Source organism: Eriocheir sinensis, chromosome 57, assembly GCF_024679095.1.
Source record: "Eriocheir sinensis breed Jianghai 21 chromosome 57, ASM2467909v1, whole genome shotgun sequence".
Lineage (NCBI taxonomy): Eukaryota > Metazoa > Arthropoda > Malacostraca > Decapoda > Varunidae > Eriocheir > Eriocheir sinensis.
The window spans coordinates 1572728-1595227 of NC_066565.1; the positions used below are offsets into that span (position 1 = coordinate 1572728).

Sequence of the window (22500 nt, forward strand, 5' to 3'; positions counted from 1 at the left end):
GCTCACTGGCTCTAAGCTCTAGGTCTAAGCTACGGCAGTCTCGTTTGCCCGACAGCCTACTACCTCTCGCTGTCTGGTACCTCTTAACCTTTTCATTGCTAAACACTTACAGCGAGCGTTAGGCGTATTTGCTGGTGACGCTAAACGCTCGCTGTGACCTCCACCCGCACTCAAATCTCCCACGTATGAGAGTGTTCCAGCACTAATTCTCACAACACAGGATTGCCAAGTGAGTGTGTTCTTCACCAAATTTAGTGGAAAATCATATCAGTCCAGCGCGGCGAATCTACGGATGAGTAACTGGTGGATGTTCTTGCCCAATATAGCGACATTTTTGCATAGCTTCACGTATCACCTGACTGATTCTTGACCAAATAGTTGTTCCCTCAATACGGCTGATCATCTCACACGCACCGACGTAAGTGTTAACATTCAACACTCCCTGAACGTGCATGTACGATCGCAAGAGAGGCACACATAACGGACTCCTATAGATCTGGACCTCCTCTTTCCAATGGTGTTTTTGGTTTTTAGATGTGATGAAGAGTTTTTGAGATACAGAGGTTAAAAGAACCCCCCATTGGGCTCCCTGACTGCGCCTGAGGGGATGGTCGCGTCCAGGCTGCGCACAAGGAAAGGGTTAAAATCAACACTATTGGTATATAAATGTAGTTAGTCATAATCGCTCTTCCTTATGGAACAATCTTCCTTCATCTGTATTTCCTCCTGCCTACGACTTGAACTCTTTCAAGAGGAGGGTATCAGGACACCTCTCCTCACGAAACTGACTTATCTTTCGGCCACCTCTTTGGATTCTTTTTAGGAGCAGCGAGTAGCGGGCTTTTTTTTTTATTAATGTTTACTTTTTTGTGCCCTTGAGCTGTCTCCTTTGCTGTAAAAAAAAAAAAAAAAAAAAAAAAATTAGTTTATCACCCACAAATACTAGAAACATATTTGAGGAATAATAACAGGACGGACGATGAAAGAAATGAAAAGGTTCTTGCCTCGGGCCAATATTACACTAGGACTCCATAGCATCAGTACACATCATGTTAGTACTGAGCCAGGACTAAAAACATACAGTCATCCCTCAAATAGTACAGTTTTCAATAGTCCGATTTCAGTTTTACGTGGATTTTCATAGAAGATTTTTTTCAGGGTTTTTGAATTTCCCGACAAGCAGGAAAATTAAAATCGTAAAAGATATTCTATGACTGTGTATAAAACCGAAACCGAGCTATTGGAAACCGTACTATTTGAGGGATGACTGTACCAAGAAATCTTACAATGAATGAGTTAGAGACTGTAGCCTAGCACTTTGTAATAGTAAAGAGTAGTAAAAAAGTCTAACATCAACAATCGCTTCATTCGATAGACATTGTTTACATGCAGTTCTGACTTCGGCCGGCATCACAAGACACCTCCGCTTCACACATCAACTATTTCTAAAGGTCAAAAAATGAATGAATCGGGTTCTAATGAGTGTTTTTTTTAGGTTCATGCTACTGAGGAAGGATCAGACTCACACCAGGGTCATGAAACTACTCCTGGAAATGCCCTAAACTCATACGAAAGCCTTGCCAAATATGTGAACTTGTGCGGCGAAATGTTTTAAAATACTCACTAAACTTATACGAAAGCCTTGTCAAATATGTGAACTTGGGCAGCAAAATGTTTTAAAATACTCAGTAAACTTATACGAAAGCCTTGTCAAATATATGAACTTGGGCGTCAAAATGTTTTAAAATGCTCACTAAACTCATACGAAAGCCTTGTCAAATATGTGTGAACTTGGGCGTCAAAATGTTTTAAAATACTCACTAAACTCGTACTGAAGCCTTGTCAAATATATGAACTTGGGCGTCAAAATGTTTTAAAATACTCACTAAACTCATACGAAAGCCTTGTCAAATATATAAACTTGTGCGGCGAAATGTTTTAAAATACTCACTAAACTTATACGAAAGCCTTGTCAAATATGTGAACTTGGGCGTCAAAATGTTTTAAAATACTCCCTGAACTCATACGAAAGCCTTGTCAAATATGTGAACTTGGGCGTCAAAATGTTTTAAAATACTCACTAAACTCATACGAAAGCCTTGTCAAATATGTGAACTTGGGCGTCAAAATGTTTTAAAATACTCACTAAACTCATACAAAAGCCTTGTCAAATATGTGAACTTGTGCGGCAAAATGTTTTAAAATACTCCCTAAACTCATACGAAAGCCTTGTCAAATATGTGAACTTGGGCGTCAAAATGTTTTATAATACTCACTAAACTCATACGAAAGCCTTGTCAAATATGTGAACTTGGGCGTCAAAATGTTTTAAAATACTCCCTGAATTCATACGAAAGCCTTGTCAAATACATGAACTTGGGCGGCGAAATGTTTTAAAATACTCACTAAACTCATACGAAAGCCTTGTCAAATACATGAACTTGGGCAGCAAAATGTTTTAAAATACTCACTAAACTCATACGAAAGCCTTGTCAAATACATGAACTTGGGCAGCAAAATGTTTTAAAATACTCACTAAACTCATACGAAAGCCTTGTCAAATATATAAACTTGGGCATCAAAATGTTTTAAAATACTCACTAAACTCATACGAAAGCCTTGTCAAATATATAAACTTGGGCATCAAAATGTTTTAAAATACTCACTAAACTCATACAAAAGCCTTGTCAAATATATAAACTTGTGCGGCAAAATGTTTTAAAATACTCACTAAACTCATACAAAAGCCTTATCAAATACATAAACTTGTGCGGCAAAATGTTTTAAAATACTCACTAAACTCATACTGAAGCCTTGTCAAATATATAAACTTGTGCGGCAAAATGTTTTAAAATACTCACTAAACTCATACAAAAGCCTTGTCAAATATATAAACTTGTGCGGCAAAATGTTTTAAAATACTCACTAAACTCATACGAAAGCCTTGTCAAATATGTGAACTTGGACAGCAAAATGTTTTAAAATACTCACTAAACTCATACGAAAGCCTTGTCAAATATGTGAACTTGGACAGCAAAATGTTTTAAAATACTCACTAAACTCATACGAAAGCCTTGTCAAATATGTGAACTTGGGCAGCAAAATGTTTTAAAATACTCACTAAACTCATACGAAAGCCTTGTCAAATATGTGAACTTGGGCAGCAAAATGTTTTAAAATACTCACTAAACTCATACGAAAGCCTTATCAAATATGTGAACTTGGGCAGCAAAATGTTTTAAAATACTCACTAAACTCGTACTGAAGCCTTGTCAAATATGTGAACTTGGACAGCAAAATGTTTTAAAATACTCACTAAACTCATACGAAAGCCTTATCAAATATGTGAACTTGGGCAGCAAAATGTTTTAAAATACTCACTAAACTCATACGAAAGCCTTGTCAAATATGTGAACTTGGGCGTCAAAATGTTTTAAAATACTCACTAAACTCATACGAAAGCCTTATCAAATATATAAACTTGGACAGCAAAATGTTTTAAAATACTCACTAAACTCGTACTGAAGCCTTGTCAAATATGTGAACTTGGGCGTCAAAATGTTTTAAAATACTCACTAAACTCATACGAAAGCCTTGTCAAATATATAAACTTGGGCAGCAAAATGTTTTAAAATACTCACTAAACTCATACGAAAGCCTTGTCAAATATGTGAACTTGGGCAGCAAAATGTTTTAAAATACTCACTAAACTCATACGAAAGCCTTGTCAAATATGTGAACTTGGGCGTCAAAATGTTTTAAAATACTCACTAAACTCATACGAAAGCCTTGTCAAAGATCTGAACTTGGGCGTCAAAATGTTTTAAAATACTCACTAAACTCATACAAAAGCCTTGTCAAATATGTGAACTTGTGCGGCAAAATGTTTTAAAATACTCACTAAACTCATACGAAAGCCTTGTCAAATATATGAACTTGTGCGGCAAAATGTTTTAAAATACTCACTAAACTCATACGAAAGCCTTGTCAAATATATAAACTTGGGCAGCAAAATGTTTTAAAATACTCCCTGAACTCATACGAAAGTCTTGTATGAACTTGGGCATCAAAATGTTTTAAAATACTCCCTGAACTCATACGAAAGTCTTGTGTGAACTTGGGCGTCAAAATGTTTTAAAATACTCACTGAACTCATACGAAAGTCTTGTACGAACTTGTGCGTCAAAATGTTTTAAAATAGGACCCTTAATTTTGTGATGGGTGTCCTTTCAGATTAATTTATGATACTTTAAAATGCACATACTCATCAATGAAGATATTATAGCATGACTTTTCATCAGTGCAATCTGTTACCTTATCTCACAAAGGGTTTAGGTAGGAATACAGAGTCAATTTGATGGCCATCGGAACAAGTTAAGAAATGGTCAGTGAGCGCACAGTACCATCACCTGTGCAATGATACCAAGGCCCGGATTCATCAATCTTACCAACCACGCCTTTGGTATCTCTCACATTTACCGGAGCGCTACCAGAGCTGCGGCATCTTTCAAACACGGCATTCATCAACAGTATGGTAACGCTCCGGTAACTCGCACCCTAGCAACAATTGGTTGGGCTGGATAGCCAATCACGTGCGACCTTTGATGCTGTATTTCAGCTTTCACGTGTCGTTTGTTTACTAATACACAGACTTCAAAATCAAGACATGTGTATTGTACAGGCGTAAATACTGCCTTAAAACAAATAATTAGCGTGGTGATCCCTCAATTAGATGTGGCGTTTTTTACGAATGAATGCCGTTACTTGTATATTTATTCTTGAAATAAAAATATACTTGCTTATGTAGCCTAGCAATATTCTGAACATTTTTGTATGTTACCTACATAGTTTTCCATCGCCAACGCCAGCTGCGTGCCTCGCTATCACAAGATTGGGTATTATTCTAATGTTTGCCCATACTCACCCCTCGCAACCAAAACTGACTAGGGGGCCATTGTCATCATGCCTCACTTGTGCAGCCAAGCAATGGGTGCGTGGGAAGTTGTGGCTGCTGAGGTGAATGGCGTGATCAAGTGGCCGTGAGTAGTGTGGAGGAGGTCAGAGCAAAATTTTCGACATTAAACTCCACAGCAAGAATATTGGAGACTTGAGACGGGAGGTGACTGTCACAGGCAGAACATTATTCCCTCTGCAGTGTTTTAACAAGTAGGAAAAGCCATGTGGGTGGACAGTTCCACAGACTTACATACTATAGAGTGCGGCCTGCAAGTGAACCCAGCCTGAGGCTGTGCAGGTGTGCCCAGTTCATCCCAAACCGACGACTTCACACACCTCACTCCACCCCGTTTCCTGACCCCAACATTCATTTTTGAGAAAAATAGACCATCATCTTCTTGAGAAAATTCTGCATCACACTAGCATAAAATTTTAACACTAATGTGTACATACACATACGAAAATCAAAATTAAATGAATCGGGAGTACACATTTTCTTGCATTTATTTCTCTTCAACTCCTTCGTACTCAGCTGGTTTTCGTCACATCGCTTCTATAAGCCCAGATCCTAAATCTGCATACTTTTCTGCTTCTGATGGTGTAGGGCACGTCACGAGGTAAAAAATACATTGGCTCAAAATCGCCTCCGAACATGAGCCACGGCAGTGTCTAAGCACTTACCACGCCTGTGGTAACTCAGTTACGGGTGCTCGGAGGCGCGGTAACTTTTGGCCTTACCACGGCTCCGGTAAGTGGTTGATGAATGCCGATTTACCGGGTGGGCGGAGATACCGCGAGACTTACCAGACAGAGGTCCGGTAAATGGTTTGATGAATCCCGCCCCAAGTCTGCAAGTCCACCCCTAAAGGGAAATCTATGACGGTTGTTGTGGAACCGATTTTTGTAGTAGTAGTAGTAGTAGTAGTAGTAGTAGTAGTAGTAGTGGTAGTGGTAGTAGTATTGGTTCTTCTAACATCTTAACACACAGGTACAGGACATGTGGAGTGTGTATTAACCTTTGCTTGGGGGCCACAGCTGGGAGAGAGAGAGAGAGAGAGAGAGAGAGAGAGAGAGAGAGAATTATATGAAGTAAGAAGTTGGAATGATAAAATGAAATGGACGAGAGAGAGAGAGAGAGAGAGAGAGAGAGAGAGAGAGAGAGAGAGAGTGGTCTATAGTTCCTGTTCTTTATTTTATTTTATTTTTTATTATTTATTTTTTTGTATTTTAATTCTATATCAGAGAGAGAGAGAGAGAGAGAGAGAGAGAGAGAGAGAGAGAGAGAGAGAGAGAGAGAAACAGAATCTATCTTTCTCAGGTTCTTCCTCCAACACTAACACCACCAGGGAGGGAGGGAGAGAAAATTCCTCCTCCTCCTCCTCCTCCTCCTCCTCTCCTCTTCCTCTTCCTCCTCCTTATGAATATGAAAACTCCTCCTCCTCTTCCTCCCCTTCCTCTAAACCTCCTATGAATCCTACCCCCTCCCCCTCCTCCTCCTCCTCCTCCTCCTCCTCCTCTTCCTCCTCCCTGGCTGGTACAGAGGAGAGAGGAGAACAAGACAGACAGACACAAGCATTGAGAGGTAGAGTGTATGCATGAGGCTTTTGTTATGCTATGCTATGCTGGGCTATGCTATGCTATGTGATGCTATGCTGGGCTATGCTATGTGATGCTATGCTGGCCTATGGTATTTTTTATTTTTATTTATTTTTTGCTATATTTTGGTTGCTAGGTTATGCTATGCTATGCTGGCCTATGCTATGTTATGTTATGCTGGCCTATGCTATGTTATGCTATGCTGGCCTATGCTATGTTATGTTATGCTGGCCTATGTTTTTTTTTTTGGTTGCTAAGTTATGTTATGTTATGCTATGCTATGGGGGGCTATGCTATGCTATGCTGGGCTATGTTATGTTATGCTATGGTGGCCTATGTTAATTTTTTCATTTTTTTCCTTTTTTTTGGGGGGGTTGCTTGGTTAAGTTATGCTATGGTAAGGTGTGCTGTGCTATGCTATGCTATGGTGGCCTATGTTATGTTATGTTATGAATCTTCTGCTAGCTATGTTATGTTCTCTTATGCTTTTGTTTGCTATGGTGCACTTTTAATGGTTGCTAGGTTAAGTTATGCTATGCTATGCTAAGATATGTTATGCTATGTTATCCTATGTTATGTTGGGTTATTTCATGTTTTTTTTTTTATGATTGCTAGGTTAGGTTATGCTGCCTGTGCTATGCTATGTTATGCTAGGTTAAGTGATGCTATGTTATGCTATCCTGTGTTATGCTGAGGTTATATGGCTTTTATGATTGCCAGGTTAGGTTATGCAAGCTATCCTATGTTATGTTATGCTAGGTTAAGTTATGCTGTGTTATGCTAGGTTAAGTTATGCTATGTTATGCTGAGGTTATGTTATAGCCCCAATGATTGCTAGGTTAGGCTATGCAAGCTATCCTATGCTATGTTATGCTAGGTTAAGTTATGCTATGTTATGCTAGGTTAAGTTATGCTATGTTATGCTGAGGTTATGTTATAGCCCCAATGATTGCTAGGTTAGGCTGTGCAAGCTATCCTATGTTATGTTATGTTATGCTATCTCTCATTTGTTTATATTATGTTATGTTATGTTTAAGTTAATCTACAAGCATGATTTTTAATTTTTTTTAAATGCATTCGTGGTTTGTGTTGGAATGATTTTAATTTTTCACGCGTTTTTGAATGCAAGTCTCTTATTTTTCTTCTTTTCTTTCTTTCTTTTTTTTCTTTCTTTTTTTTTTCTATATTTTTCTTCTGCTTCAATATTTTTTTAACTCTTTTTCCCTGTTTTTATTACGTGTGTGTGTGTGTGTGTGTGTGTGTGTGTGTGTGTGTGTGTTTCTATGTGTGTGTGTGTGTTTCTGTGTGTGTGTCTCTGTGTGTTTCTGTGTGTGTGTGTGTGTGTGTGTGTGTGTGTGTGTGTGTTTCTGTGTGTGTGTGTGTGTGTGTGTGTGTGTGTTTCTGTGTGTGTGTGTGTGTGTGTGTGTGTGTGTGTGTGTGTGTGTGTTTCTGTGTGTGTGTGTGTGTGTGTGTGTTTCTGTGTGTGTGTCTCTGTGTGTTTCTGTGTGTGTGTGTGTTTGTGTGTGTGTGTTTCTGTGAATGTGTGTGTGTGTGTGTGTGTGTGTGTGTGTGTTTCTGTGTGTGTGTCTCTGTGTGTTTCTGTGTGTGTGTGTGTGTGTGTGTGTGTGTTTCTGTGAATGTGTGTGTGTGTGTGTGTGTGTGTGTGTGTGTTTCTGTGTGTGTGTGTGTGTGTGTGTGTGTGTGTGTGTTTCTGTGTGTGTGTGTGTGTGTGTGTGTGTGTTTCTGTGTGTGTGTTTCTGTGTGTGTGTGTGTGTGTGTGTGTGTGTGTGTGTGTTGTATTTGATGATTCTCTCTCTCTCTCTCTCTCTCTCTCTCTCTCTCTCTCTCTCTCTCTCTCTCTCTCTCTCTCTCTCTCTCTCTCTCTCACATTCTTAACTAAATAATATGTTTGTGTGTTCGTATGTTTGTTTGCCATTTTAAACAGTAGTCTATTAGCATTCTTTATTTAATTTATTTATTTTATTATTTATTTTATTTGTCTTTATTTCCTCACCTTGTTAAATAATGATGCACCTAATTAAACACACTATTATCATTATTATTATTATTATTATTATTATTATTTTTTTTTTCACTGTATATTTCTTCAGTAACTTTCTTCTATATAAATAACAACAACAATGATTTTTTTTTTTGCTTCTAAAGATAAATAGTTTAGTTGCTTTTAGTTCTTCTGCTAATTTCCAGCACCTGAGTTTTGCCTCGAGAGAACTTAACACTGATTGTAAAGAACTGCGGCCTTGTGTTAGGATGCATAGAAGGCTTCACACCAATGCTAGAGGTTCTGAGCCCATGTATGATTGAAGGCGATACTTATATATATTAAGGGCCAGGGAGTTGGGTTTGCAAACACTGATTGTAAAGAACTGTGGCCTTGTGTTAGGATGCATAAAAGGCTTCACATCAATGCTAGAGGTTCTAAGCCCATGTATGATTGAAGGCGATTTCTATATATGTTAGGGGCCAGGGAGTGGGGTTTGCAAACACTGATTGTAAAGAACTGTGGCCTTGTGTTAGGATGCATAAAAGGCTTCACATCAATGCTAGAGGTTCTAAGCCCATGTATGATTGAAGGCGATTTCTATATATATTAAGTCCAGGGAGTGGGGTTTGCAAACACTGATTGTAAATAACTGCAGCCTTGTGTTAGGATGCATAAAAGGCTTCACATCAATGCTAGAGGTTCTAAGCCCATGTATGATTGAAGGCGATTTCTATATATATTAAGGGCCAGGGAGTGGGGTTTGCAAACACTGATTGTAAAGAACTGCAGCCTTGTGTTAGGATGCATAAAAGGCTTCACATCAATGCTAGAGGTTCTAAGCCCATGTATGATTGAAGGCGATTTCTATATATATTAAGGGCCAGGGAGTGGGGTTTGCAAACACTGATTGTAAAGAACTGCGGCCTTGTGTTAGGATGCATAAAAGGCTTCACATCAATGCTAGAGGTTCTAAGCCCATGTATGATTGAAGGCGATTTCTATATATGTTAGGGGCCAGGGAGTGGGGTTTGCAAACACTGATTGTAAGGAACTGTGGCCTTGTGTTAGGATGCATAGAAGGCTTCACATCAATGCTAGAGGTTCTAAGCCCATGTATGATTGAAGGCGATTTCTATATATGTTAGGGGCCAGGGAGTGGGGTTTGCAAACACTGATTGTAAGGAACTGTGGCCTTGTGTTAGGATGCATAAAAGGCTTCACATCAATGCTAGAGGTTCTAAGCCCATGTATGATTGAAGGCGATTTCTATATATATTAAGGGCCAGGAGGGTTTGCAAACACTGATTGTAAAGAACTGCGGCCTTGTGTTAGGATGCATAAAAGGCTTCACATCAATGCTAGAGGTTCTAAGCCCATGTATGATTGAAGGCGATTTCTATATATATTAAGGGCCAGGGAGTGGGGTTTGCAAACACTGATTGTAAAGAACTGCGGCCTAGTGTTAGGATACCTAAATTGCTTCACATCACTGCTCGAGGTTCTAAGCCCATGTATGATTGAAGGCATTTCTATATATGTTAGGGCAGGAGTGGGGTTTGCAAACACTGATTGTAAGGAACTGTGGCCTTGTGTTAGGATACATAAAAGGCTTCACATCAATGCTAGAGGTTCTGAGCCCATGTATGATTGAGGGGTTTGCAAACACTGATTGTAAAGAACTGCAGCCTTGTGTTAGGATGCATAAAAGGCTTCACACCAATGCTAGAGGTTCTAAGCCCATGTATGATTGAGGGCGATTTCTATATATATTAAGGGCCAGGGAGTGGGGTTTGCAAACACTGATTGTAAAGAACTGCAGCCTTGTGTTAGGATGCATAAAAGGCTTGACATCAATGCTAGAGGTTCTAAGCCCATGTATGATTGAAGGCGATACTTATATATATTAAGGGCCAGGGAGTTGGGTTTGCAAGTCTTGATAATTAGTAAGGAATAAAGATTGCAAAGTTTCGTGAAGTAGTGAACAAACCGTCCCATTGAGTAAAGTAACAATTAAAGACAGGTAAAAGTAGAAGTGAAAAGTAAGATTTGAAAAGTAACAAAGTGCAGGAAGAGGAAAGGAGAAAAATAAAGTAATTGGGGGAGAATGACACAAATTCCATACCTAACCATAACCCATTCTCTCTTTTTCCTTCCCTCCCCTTTCTCTCTCCCTCCCCCTTTCTCCGCCCCCAGACAAGGAAGGCGGTGATGGCGGTGGTGGGGGCAGCGTGGGCGTGGTGATCGGCGTGGTGTTCCTGGTCACCCTGCTCATGGCCCTGGGCTGGGTCTCCTATGCTTACTTCTACCCGCACAGCACCTCGGGGCAGCTGCTTATCAAGGTAAGGGAAGGGAAGGGTTAGGAAGGGTAGGGAAGGATAGGGAAGTGATGGGATGGGAAGGGAAAGGAAGGGAAGGGAAGAGAAAGGAAGGGAAGGGATGGGAAGGGAATGATAAGGAAAGGAAGGGAAGGACACGGAAGGATAAGGAAGGGAAAGAGAGAGTAGGGAAGGGAAGGGAAGGGAAGACTAGGGTAGGGAAGGGAAGGGAAAGGAAAGGAAATAAAAGGAAAGGAAAAGAAGGAAAGGGAAGAGAATGGAAGGGCAACAGAGAGAAGGGAAGGGAAGGGAAGGAGAGAGAAGGAAAGGGATGGGAAGGGAAGGATAGGGAAAGGAAGGGATGGGAAGGGAAGTAAATTAATGGAATACAAAAATTAACAAATAAAATACAATACAAAAATAATGAAATAAAATTGATAAAAATAAATAAAATAAAATAAAATAAAAAACACACACACCTTAACTAATGACCCCTCTCTCTCTCTCTCTCTCTCTCTCTCTCTCTCTCTCTCTCTCTCTCTCTCTCTCTCTCTCTCCCCCACAGTACCGCCCAAGCACCTGGTCGTGGCGGAGCGGCGAGGCGCGGTACACAGCAGCCGCCATCCACAGCATCCACATGTAGACAGCCGCCGGCCGCCACCAACCACCCAGCCGCCAGAGCCGCCGCACACACAGGAACGCACATACACGTACACACACACACGCCAGCCGCCAGAGCCGCCGCACACATAGGAACGCACATACACATACACACACACACGTCAGCCGCCAGAGCCGCCACGCACACATACGTACACGCACACGCCCTGGGATTGACGCACATGACGGAATGTTGAAAAAAAAAAAAGTGGGTTGTTTTATAAAGAAAAGAAGAAGAAGAAGGAAAAGATAATGAGAAAATAAAGATAGAAGGGAAAGATAAAGATAGTGTGTGTAGAGAGAGAGAAAGAAGATGGAAAGAAAAATAAAGAAAGAAAGAAAATGGGAATATTGAGAGAGATAATAATGAGAGAATAAAGATAGAAGGAAAAGATAAAGATAGTGAGATAAAGATAAAGATAGTGTGTGTAGAGAGAGAAAGAAGATAGAAAGAAAGAAAGAGAAATAAAGAAAATGGAAACCTCGAGAAAAATAAGATAATAATAATAATAATGAGAAAATAAAGATAGAAGGGAAAGATAAAGATAGTGTGTGTAGAGAGAAAGAAAATGGAAGACAAATAAAATAAATGAAGAAAAAAGAAAATAGAAGAAAATAAATGAAAAAAATAGAAGAAAATAAATGAAAAAAATAGAAGAAAATAAATAGAAGGAAAATAATAAGAAATAGAAGGAAAAAGAAAGAAAGAAAAGAAAAGAAAAATGAAGAAAAAGAAAATAAATTAAGAAAAAAGAAAATAAATAAAAGGAAAATAACAAGAAATAGAAGGAAAAAGAAAGAAAAGAAAAAACGAAACAAAAGAAGAAAAAGAAAATTAATGAAGACAAAAATGAAGAAAATAAAAGAAAATTAAAAATAATAAGAAATTGAAGGAAAAAAAGAATGAAAGGAAATCAGAAAAAAGGAAGAAAAGAGGAAAATGAGAAGAAAAAAAACTATTATAAAGAAGAAAACAAAGAAAATAATGACAATAGGAAATTAAGAAAACAAGGAAAACATGAAGAAAAAGCAATCAAATGTAAACAACAACAACAAAAACAACAATAACCAGATAAATAAAACCAAACAAACGAACGAACAAACATTAAAATAAAACACAATAGCCTAATCAAACACCAACAAACGAACACACACACACGTAGCATTAAGTCTTTTTTGTGATACTTGTTTATAATCAACGAGAGAGGAGGAGGAGGAGGAAGAGGAGGAGGAGGAGGAGGAGGAGGAGGAGGTTCCGTATCAGTGTTGTAGGATCAGGTTACGACGCTGTACATATGAACACACTAACACACACACACACACACACACACACACACACACACACACATTTTATTATTGTTTTATTTTAATTTTGTCAAGTTTACGTTTTTCTGTCTTTTTCGTACTTGTTTTAAAAGTCATCCCTTATATACCTTCCTTTCCCTTCCCTTCCCTTTATTAACCTTCTTTTTCTCTTGCATTCCCTTTCTGAACCTTCCCCTTCCTTCCCTTTCCTTCCCTTCCCTTTCTGAACCTTCCCCTTCCTTCCCTTCCCTTCCCTTTCTGAACCTTCCCTTTCCTTTCCTTTCCTTTCCTTCTCTTTCCTTCCCTTCTCTTCCCTTTCTGAACCTTCCCCTCCCTTTCTGAACCTTCCCTTCCCTTTCCTTCCCTTTCCTTCCCTTCCCTTCCCTTCCCTTTCCTTCCCGAACCTTCCCTTCCCTTCCCTTCCCTTTCCTTCCCTTCCCTTTCCTTCCCTTCCCTTTCCAAACCCTCCGTGTCCTTCCCTCCTTCCCTTCCCTTCCCGAACCTTACCTACAAAATTATGAACTCACTTTCGCCCTTTCAAAATAGCAAGCGTTCTTTACACCAACACACAACACCTCTGTCAATTGTGTCCTTGTCAAATGCCTTGCCAAATGTGTGTGTGTGTGTGTGAGTGTGTGTGTGCCGAGAGGTCAAACACACTCGCTCATTCTCCCTTTGCAGACACCCCCACCCCCCTCCTCCCTCTCTCTCAATATATATAAATAACCACACTTTTTTTTTACCGTAGAATTTAAGTGTTTGGGTCGCAAGTTTTATTTAATACAAGAATAATCGAAATAATGATAATAATAATAATAATGATAATGATGATGTCTGATAATGATGCATAATACCTAATAGTTGGTGTATTAATAGAGCATAATAGTATTGATAGAAGTAATGATAGAGGTCACTTATACATATACATACATACATACATATACACATACAGTGATTTGCAATGATATGTTTTAGTGTATTAGTGAATAAGTTTGATGGTTTTTGGTAATGGTTAACTATTGTGTTGTATTGTATTGTATTTTTCATTTTTTTATTCCATTTTCATTTTTTTATCTTTATTTTTGTTTTTCATTTTTTTCATATAATTTTTTCCATTTTTTTTGTGTGTGTGTATTTTGTTAATATTTTTTATTCATTTTGTTTCATTTTTCATATTTACATTTTTTTTCATTATTTTTTCATCATATTTTTCATTATTTTCCATTTTTTTTCATATTTTTCATTATTTCTGATTTTTTTCATCATATTTTTCATTATTTTTCATTATTTTTCATATTTTTCATTATTTCTGATTTTTTTCATCATATTTTTCATTATTTTTCATTATTTTTCCTTTTTTTTCATATTTTTCATTATTTTTCATTATTTTTCATTATTTTTCCTTTTTTTTCATATTTTTCATTATTTCTGATTTTTTTCATCATATTTTTTATTATTTTTCATTATTTTTCCATTTTTTTTCATATTTTTCATTATTTCCCATTTTTTTCATCATATTTTTCATTATTTTTCATTATTTTTCATATTTTTCATTATTTTCCATTTTAATCATTTTTCATTATTTTCCATTTTTTCATTATATTTTCCATTTTTTTCATCAAATTTTTCATTATATTTTCCCTCTTCCATTTTTTTTCATTATTCTCCCTTTTTTTTCATTTTTTTCACTGGACCTTTTCATGAATTTCCTCTTTTTTTCCCCAATTCGACCTTTTCCTGCGTCCGTTCGTTCGTCCGTCTGTGTATTCTTAAGGGGCAATATTTTTCAGTGTATATTTTTATCTTGTTTTCCTTCCTTTGTTTTGTGTCTTGGCGTCAATAACTATCATCAATTTCATCAATATTACGCTTGTGTTTTCTTTCCTTTCAATTCCCTTTTATCATCTTTTGTTTCTCCTTTTTTTTTGGTGTATTTTATTATTTAATTTTTTTGGTTTTATTTTGTTATTTTATTGTTATTTTTTTTTTGTTTTTTTCTGTTTGTTTTCTGTTTTGTATATTTTTTTATTTCTCTTTATTTTATTATTTTATTTTATTTGTCTGTTTATTTTATTATTTTATTTTATTTCTGATTTTATTTGTATGTTTTTTTTATTTTATTTGTTTTATTTGTCTGGTTATTTATTTTATTTCTTATTTAATTTGTATTTTTTGTTTTATTTTATTTTATTCGTTTTATTTTATTATTTTATTATTTTATTTTAATTATTTTATTTGTCTTATTATTTTGTTATGTTTTATTTTTGTTTATTTCATTATTTTATTTTATATGTTTCTCCTTTTTCATAATTTATTTATCCTATTCTTTCATTATCATTCTATTTATCCGAGTTTCCATTTCCATTACGTCTATATTTTCCTCTTTAATTCTTTGTCGATCTTTGGTTTTCAATATTTTTCTAAGCCTTTGTTTCGTATTCCTTCATTTCATTGCGTAATCCTTCATTAATCCTATTCTTTCATTATCATTCTATTTATCCGAGTTTCCATTTCCATTACGTCTATATTTTCCTCTTTAATTCTTTGTCGATCTTAAGTTTTCAATATTTTTCTAAGCTAAGTTTCGTATCCCTTCATTTCATTGCGTAATCCTTCATTAATCCTATTCTTTCATTATCGTTCTATTTATCCGAGTTTCCATTTCCATTACGTCTATATTTTCCTCTTTAATTCTTTGTCGATCTTAAGTTTTCAATATTTTTCTAAGCTAAGTTTCGTATTCCTTCATTTCATTGGTATATCTTTCATTAATCCTATTCTTTCATTATCATTCTATTTATCCGAGTTTCCATTTCCATTACGTCTATATTTTCCTCTTTAATTCTTTGTCGATCTTCAGTTTTTAATAATTTCCTGAGCTGAGTTTCGTATCCCTTCATTTCATTGCGTAATCCTTCATTAATCCTATTCTTTCATCATCATTCTGTTTATCCGAGTTTCCATTTCCATTACGTCTATATTTTCCTCTTTAATTCTTTGTCGATCTTAAGTTTTCAATATTTTTCTAAGCCTTTGTTTCGTATTCCTTCATTTCAGTGCGTAATCCTCCATTAATTCTATTCTTTCATTATCGTTCTATTTATCCGAGTTTCCATTTCCATTACGTCTATCTTTTCCTCTTTAATTCTTTGTCGATCTTAAGTTTTCAATATTTTTCTAAGCTAAGTTTCGTATCCCTTCATTTCATTGCGTAATCCTTCATTAATCCTATTCTTTCATTATCATTCTATTTATCCGAGTTTCCATTTCCATTACGTCTATCTTTTCCTCTTTAATTCTTTGTCGATCTTAAGTTTTCAATATTTTTCTAAGCTAAGTTTCGTATCCCTTCATTTCATTGGTATATCTTTCATTAATCTTATTCTTTTGTTATCATTCTATTTATCCGAGTTTCCATTTCCATTACGTCTATATTTTCCTATTTAATTCTTTGTCGATCTTAAGTTTTCAATATTTTTCTAAGCTTTTCCTCTTTAATTTTTTGTCGTATCTTCGGTTTTCAATATTTTCTAAGCTTTTCCTCTTTAATTTTTTGTCGTATCTTCGGTTTTCAACATTTTCTTAGGTTAGGTTTGTATTGCTTCATGTCATTGCATATACTCTTTCATTTATTAACACTCATGTAGTAATTATTTATCTTATTCTTCTGCTGTTATTCTGTTTATCCAAGTTTCCGTTTCCATTACGTCTATATTTTCCTATTTAATTTTAGTCGATCTTCGGTTTTCAATATTTTTCTAAGGTTAGGTTCGTATTGCTTCATGTCATTGCATATACTCTTTCATTTATTAACACACACGTAGTAATTATTTATCTTATTCTTCTGCTGTTATTCTGTTTATCCAAGTTTCCATTTCCATTACGTCTATATTTTCCTCTTTAATTTGTTGTCGATCTTTAGTTTTCAATATTTTTCTAAGGTTAGGTTCGTATTGCTTCATGTCATTGCATATACCCTTTCATTTATTAACACACGTAGTAATTATTTATCTTATTCTTCTGCTGTTATTCTGTTTATCCAAGTTAAAAAGTCTATATTTTCCTTTTTAATTTTAGTCGATCTTCGGTTTTCAATATTTTTCTAAGGTCAGGTTCGTATTGCTTCATGTCATTGCATATACTCTTTCATTTACTAACACACACGTAGTAATAAGGTTTTCTCGGACAGCTGTACCCAAGGCTTCGTTTTGCCTTCGTTAAAACATCGAACAACTACGTCACAAAGAGGGAAGGGAAAGCACACCATATGTAGCCTTAGCATAGTCCACCGTCACGCCCACACATGTATACGTAGCAACTGTTTTCGTCTCAGTAATTACGTATGACTGAAAGTTTGAAATGATGGTAATTACGTATGTCCGTCTTTGCCTAACACGAAAGACAAGGTTAAAGAATGATTACGACTTGAATACGTCCGATGTTCGTGCCTTTTCTGTCTTATATCACGAAAACATCAATTATTTTTAGCGATAGAAGAGGGAAGAGCGTAAGAAACCATTATGGAAAGCTTAAAATGATAGTAATTACGTATATCTGTCTTTGCCTAACACGAAAGACAAGGTTAAAGAATGATTACGACTTGAATACGTCCGATATCTGTGCCTTTGCTGTCCTATATCACGAAAACATCAATTATTTTTAGCGATAGAAGAGGAAGGAGCGTAAGAAACCATTATGGAGAGTTTAAAATGATAGTAATTACGTATATCCGTCTTTGCCTAATACGAAAGACAAGGTTTAAAAATGATTACGACTTGAATACGTCCGATGTTCGTCCCTTTGCTGTCCTATATTACGAAAACATCAATTATTTTTAGCGATAGGAGAGGGAAGAGCGTAAGAAACTATTATGGAGAGTTTAAAATGATAGTAATTACGTATGTCCGTCTTTGCCTAATACGAAAGACAAGGTTTAAAAATGATTACGACTTGAATACGTCCGATGTTCGTGCCTTTGCTGTCCTATATTACGAAAACATCAATTATTTTTAGCGATAGGAGAGGGAAGAGCGTAAGAAACTATTATGGAAAGAGTAAAATGATAGTAATTACGTATATCTGTCTTTGCGAAGGGAAAGCACACCATACATAGCCTTAGCATAGTCCACCGTCAAGCCCACACATGTTTACGTAGCAATGGTTTTCGTCTCGGTAATTACGTATGATTGAAAGTTTGAAATGATGGTAATTACGTATATCTGTCTTTGCGAAGGGAAAGCACACCATACATAGCCTTAGCATAGTCCACCTTCACGCCCGCTCATGTTTACGTAGCAATGGTTTTCGTCTTGGTAATTACGTATGATTGAAAGTTTGAAATGATGGTAATTACGTATATCTGTCTTTGCGAAGGGAAAGCACACCATACATAGCCTTAGCATAGTCCACCTTCACGCCCGCTCATGTATACGTACCAATGGTTTTCGTCTCGGTAATTACGTATGACTGAAAGTTTGAAATGATATCAATTACGTATGTCTGTCTTTGCGAAGGGAAAGCACACCATACATAGCCTTAGCATAGTCCACCTTCACGCCTGCTCATGTTTACGTAGCAATTGTTTTCGTCTCGGTAATTACGTATGATTGAAAGTTTGAAATGATGTTAATTGCGAATGTCTGTCTTTGCCTAATACGAAAGACTGAAGGCTTAAAAGTGATTACGACTTGAATACGTCCGATGTTTGTGGCTTTGCTGTCCTATATCACGAAGACAATGATATTTTTGACTGCAGAAGAAGGGAGAGGAAAGTTACCAGGCTATTACGAATGCTAATATCCTTATACGAATGACGCAGAATTAGGAATGATCGTAACCTCAAAACGTCCGAGATCTGTGCCTTGTCTGTCATATATTACGTAGAGAATGGTTATTTCTAGCGATAGAAGAGAGAAGACCATAAGTAACCAGGCTATTACGAACACTGATAAGTTTAATACTAACGATACAGAGTTAGGAATGATCATATCTAGAATGCGTCCAATGTCTGGGCCTATTTTGTCTTACTGTTCGAAGGCAACCCTGATTTTTACCTACGAGTGAAGGGAGAGGAAAGTCACCAGGCTGTTACGAATGCTGATATCCTTATACAAATGACGCAGAATTAGGAATGATCGTAACCTCAAAACGTCCGAGATTTGTGCCTTGTCTGTCATATATTACGTAGAGAACGGTTATTTCTAGCGATAGAAGAGAGAAGAGCGTAAGAAATCAAGCTATTACGAACACTAACGAGTTTAATACGTAAGATACAGAGTTAGGAATGATCATAACTAGAATGCGTCCAATGTCTGTGCCTATTTCTTCTTACTGTTCGAAGGCAACCCTGATTTTTACCTACGAGTGAAGGGAGAGGAAAATTGCTAGGCTGTTACGAATGCTGATATCCTTATACGAACGACGCAGAATTAGGAATGATTGTAACCTCAAAACGTCCGATATCCGTTCCTTTTCCCCCCCCATATTACGAAGACCGATATTTTTAGTGATAGAACAGGTCAGAGCGAAAGAAACTAGGCTATTACGTACACTAACAGGTTTAATACTAAAGATACACAGTTAGAAATGATTATAACCAGTACGTCTGATATCCGTGCCTTTTCTGTCCTATATTACGTAGACAACGATATTTTTAGCTCTGAGAGAGGGGAAAGGGAAATGACAAGGCTATTCGTAACTACACTATCCTTATACGAAAGGTACAGAGTTAGGAATGAACATAACCTCAAAACGTCCGACAATTGTGCCTTTTCTGCTGTATATTACGATGACAACAATATTTTTAGCTACGGAAGAAGGGAGAGAAAAGTTACTTGGCTATTGGTAACTACGAACACAGTAACAAACACGACATGGAAGACTGGAAGGGTTAGGAATTGTTCTAATTTTAAGTATCGGAAGATCGGTTCATAACTTTTCTCTTGTGATTGTTTGTTGATGTCGAAAGGAAAGGAGTTTGTGACGATAGGATTCAGAATGTTTAACTAGTGTACGTTTGTGTGTGTGTGAGAGAGGGAGAGAGAGAGAGAGAGAGAGAGAGAGATTTCTGGTTTTGTAATGTGGAAGATATCAAGGCTGGTATTAAAAGACTTCTCAGATCAGCTATATCTAAGGGTCAAAGGGAGGATCAATCAGGTTCTAATTAGTGTTTTTTTATGCTAAAGGTACAAAGGAAGGATGAAACTAACACCAGGGTCATAAAACTACCCCTGGAAATGCCTACAACTCCTACGAAAGCCTTGTTAAATATGTGTTCTTGGGTGACGAAATGTCTCAATACGACCCCAAATTTTTGCGACATAGCGGATAGATTGACGAGGAAGTGAAAATGCGTCTGACTGTATGTACGTGTGTTTGTTATGTTACGTATGTTGTGTTTGTGAGCCGTATTACGTATGTGCGTGGGGGTTTTAGCGTCTTCGGAATACACACGCATAATGTCTCGTATACTCAATTTTAACATCGCCAATACGTATACTGAAAAAACTTGTACATATTTTAGCGGAAATCGAAACGTCAATCACAAAAGGTTTAAGATGTTACGTACTCAAGTTGATGTTACAGTACGATTGTTTTATTGTTTTTTTTTTTTTATTGCGATGTTTGTTGTTGAGAGAGAATGCTTTACTGTTTGGATTTGTGTTGAGAGAGAGAGAGAGAGAGAGAGAGAGAGAGAGAGAGAGAGAGAGAGAGACGTTTACTGTTTGGTGCAATAATGTGAATGTAGGAATAAGGATAAAAAGGATGAAAGGAAGGAAGAAAAAGAAAATTGGATAAAAGAAGGAAATAGGAAAATAACAACAAAAATAAATGAAAATGGAGAAAAATAATAAAAATGAGACAAAATAAATGAAAATAAAGGAAGGAAATAGGAAAAAAATAAAATATATGAAATGAAAAATAAAAAAAATAAAAATGAGAGAAAAGAAGAAGAAGAAGAAGGAAGGAAAATTTGTCATAGGAAAATAAGATAAAGAAAGGAAATAAGGAAAAAAATGAATATATATGAAATGAAAATGAAAAGAAAGGAAGAAAAAAAATATATGATTGAAAACACTAAAGAAAAAAAATGTATGATCGAAAACACTAAAGAAAAAAAATATATGATCGAAAACACTAAAGAAAAAATATATATGATCGAAAACACTTAAGAAAAAAAATATATGATCGAAAACACTAAAGAAAAAAAATATATGATCGAAAACACTAAAGAAAAAAAATATATGATCGAAAACACTAAAGAAAAAAAATATATGATCGAAAACACTAAAGAAAAAATACATGATCGAAAACACTGAACAAAATATACATGATCGAAAACACTGAACAAAATATATATGATCGAAAATACTGAAGAAAAATACATGATCGAAAATAAAATAAAGAAAAAAAGTAATTGATTGTTTATGTAATTACTGTATTATTATTTTTTTGTAAGGTAACAGAACACAAAATAAATATAATGCCTTGCTATATTGTTGTTTTATTTCAATTTATTTTTATTTTTATCCCTCTGTGTGTGTGTGTGTGTGTGTGTGTGTGTGGTAGTAGTAGTAATAGTAGTAGTGGTAGTAGTAGTGGTAGTAGTAGTAATAGTAGTAGTAGTAGTGGTAGCAGTAGTAATAGTAGTAGTAGTAGTGGTAGTAGTATAGTTTGTCCACGTCGAGTTGAACCCAGAAGTCCCTCCCCACAGGCGGTGTAGGAAGGGCATAGTCGCTCTGTTGCTGGTGATTGGGTGATGGTGATGGGCAGCTAAGCCGATTTGGTTTTGCGTTAGAGAGCGTACACTCGACAGGGCTTCCTTAATTTACTAAAGTTTCTTCATATTCTGTGTAAGGCGTGAAATAAATCAACAAGCGAATATATTTGCTGTCACCTAATATAAAAAAGTAATGGGTATCCGTAATAGTGGAGCAGATATTGGGTGAGGGAATGAACACTTCAAAAAGACCTTAGCGTGAGAAGGAGCCGCATAGGTCAGATAGGATCGCCTCCACGTCGCCCATGGTCACCAATGGAACTCTAACCCCCTCCCCCTCAGGCCACCCTTGGGTCCAGACACGTGAGGCCTCTCTCTCTCTCTCTCTCTCTCTCTCTCTCTCTCTCTCTCTCTCTCTCTCTCTCTCTCTCTCTCAACGCTTACACACACACACACACACACACACACACAGAGAGAGAGAGAGAGGCCTCACGTGTCTGGACCCAAGGGTGGCCTGAGGGGGAGGGGGTTAGAGTTCCATTGGTGACGGTGGAGGACGTGGAGGCGATCCTATCTGACCTATGCGGCTCCTTCTCACGCTAAGGTCTTTTTGAAATGTTCATTCCCTCACCCAATATCTGCTCCACAATTACGGATACCCATTACTTTTTTATATTAGGTGACAGCAAATGTATTCGCTTGTTGATTTATTTCACGCCTTACACAGAATATGAAGAAACTTTAGTAAATCAAGGAAGCCCTGTCGAGTGTACGCTCTCCAACAGTTTCACCCAGACCATATCGGCTTAGCTGCCCATCACCATCAACCAATAACCAGCAACAGAGCGACTATGCCCTTCCTGCATCGCCTGTGGGGAGGGACTTCTGGGTTCAACTCGACGTGGACAGACTATAGTAGTAGTAGTAGTAGTAGTAGTAGTGGT

General features: G+C 36.8%; 1 protein-coding gene and 4 long non-coding RNA genes across 13 annotated transcripts in view; 3 read left to right on the forward strand and 2 right to left on the reverse strand.

The window, feature by feature from the left end:
• The window catches only part of LOC126984472 (plexin domain-containing protein 1-like), a 25441-nt gene extending 12923 nt beyond the window's left edge, over nucleotides 1-12518 (forward strand). For 2 of the 4 annotated variants that reach the window (XM_050838202.1, XM_050838205.1), the window contains 3 exons: nucleotides 6275-6538; nucleotides 10751-10896; nucleotides 11438-12518. In XM_050838202.1, the coding sequence (XP_050694159.1) occupies nucleotides 6275-6538; nucleotides 10751-10896; nucleotides 11438-11515 (488 nt within the window). In that variant the 3' untranslated portion in view covers nucleotides 11516-12518. The remainder of the gene's footprint in view (nucleotides 1-6274; nucleotides 6539-10750; nucleotides 10897-11437) is intronic. The other 2 variants (XM_050838203.1, XM_050838204.1) reach the window with 2 other exon arrangements.
• Nucleotides 8273-10744, forward strand: LOC126984476 (uncharacterized). Of its 4 annotated transcripts, none has more exons than XR_007736778.1 (3): nucleotides 8273-8854; nucleotides 8989-9523; nucleotides 9792-9848. It is a non-coding gene; the product is annotated as an uncharacterized LOC126984476 (long non-coding RNA). The 4 variants fall into 4 exon arrangements; XR_007736777.1 differs by lacking the exon at nucleotides 9792-9848 and adding an exon at nucleotides 9922-10019 and having other exon boundaries at nucleotides 8274-8854; XR_007736775.1 differs by lacking the exon at nucleotides 9792-9848 and adding an exon at nucleotides 10286-10744 and having other exon boundaries at nucleotides 8275-8854.
• LOC126984475 (uncharacterized) lies at nucleotides 11730-16420 on the reverse strand. The gene is made up of 2 exons (XR_007736774.1): nucleotides 13102-16420; nucleotides 11730-13066 (listed from the first exon to the last, which is right to left on the reverse strand). It is a non-coding gene; the product is annotated as an uncharacterized LOC126984475 (long non-coding RNA).
• A 14-nt stretch (nucleotides 16421-16434) lies between these two features.
• Nucleotides 16435-17606, forward strand: LOC126984474 (uncharacterized). Its single transcript, XR_007736773.1, has 2 exons — nucleotides 16435-16783; nucleotides 16950-17606. It is a non-coding gene; the product is annotated as an uncharacterized LOC126984474 (long non-coding RNA).
• On the reverse strand, nucleotides 16956-21346 carry LOC126984473 (uncharacterized). Of its 3 annotated transcripts, none has more exons than XR_007736772.1 (3): nucleotides 18979-21346; nucleotides 18247-18674; nucleotides 16956-18106 (listed from the first exon to the last, which is right to left on the reverse strand). It is a non-coding gene; the product is annotated as an uncharacterized LOC126984473 (long non-coding RNA). The 3 variants fall into 3 exon arrangements; XR_007736771.1 differs by having other exon boundaries at nucleotides 16960-18106; nucleotides 18387-18674; nucleotides 18979-21345; XR_007736770.1 differs by having other exon boundaries at nucleotides 16960-18246; nucleotides 18387-18674; nucleotides 18979-21345.
• Nucleotides 21347-22500: the final 1154 nt, after the last annotated feature.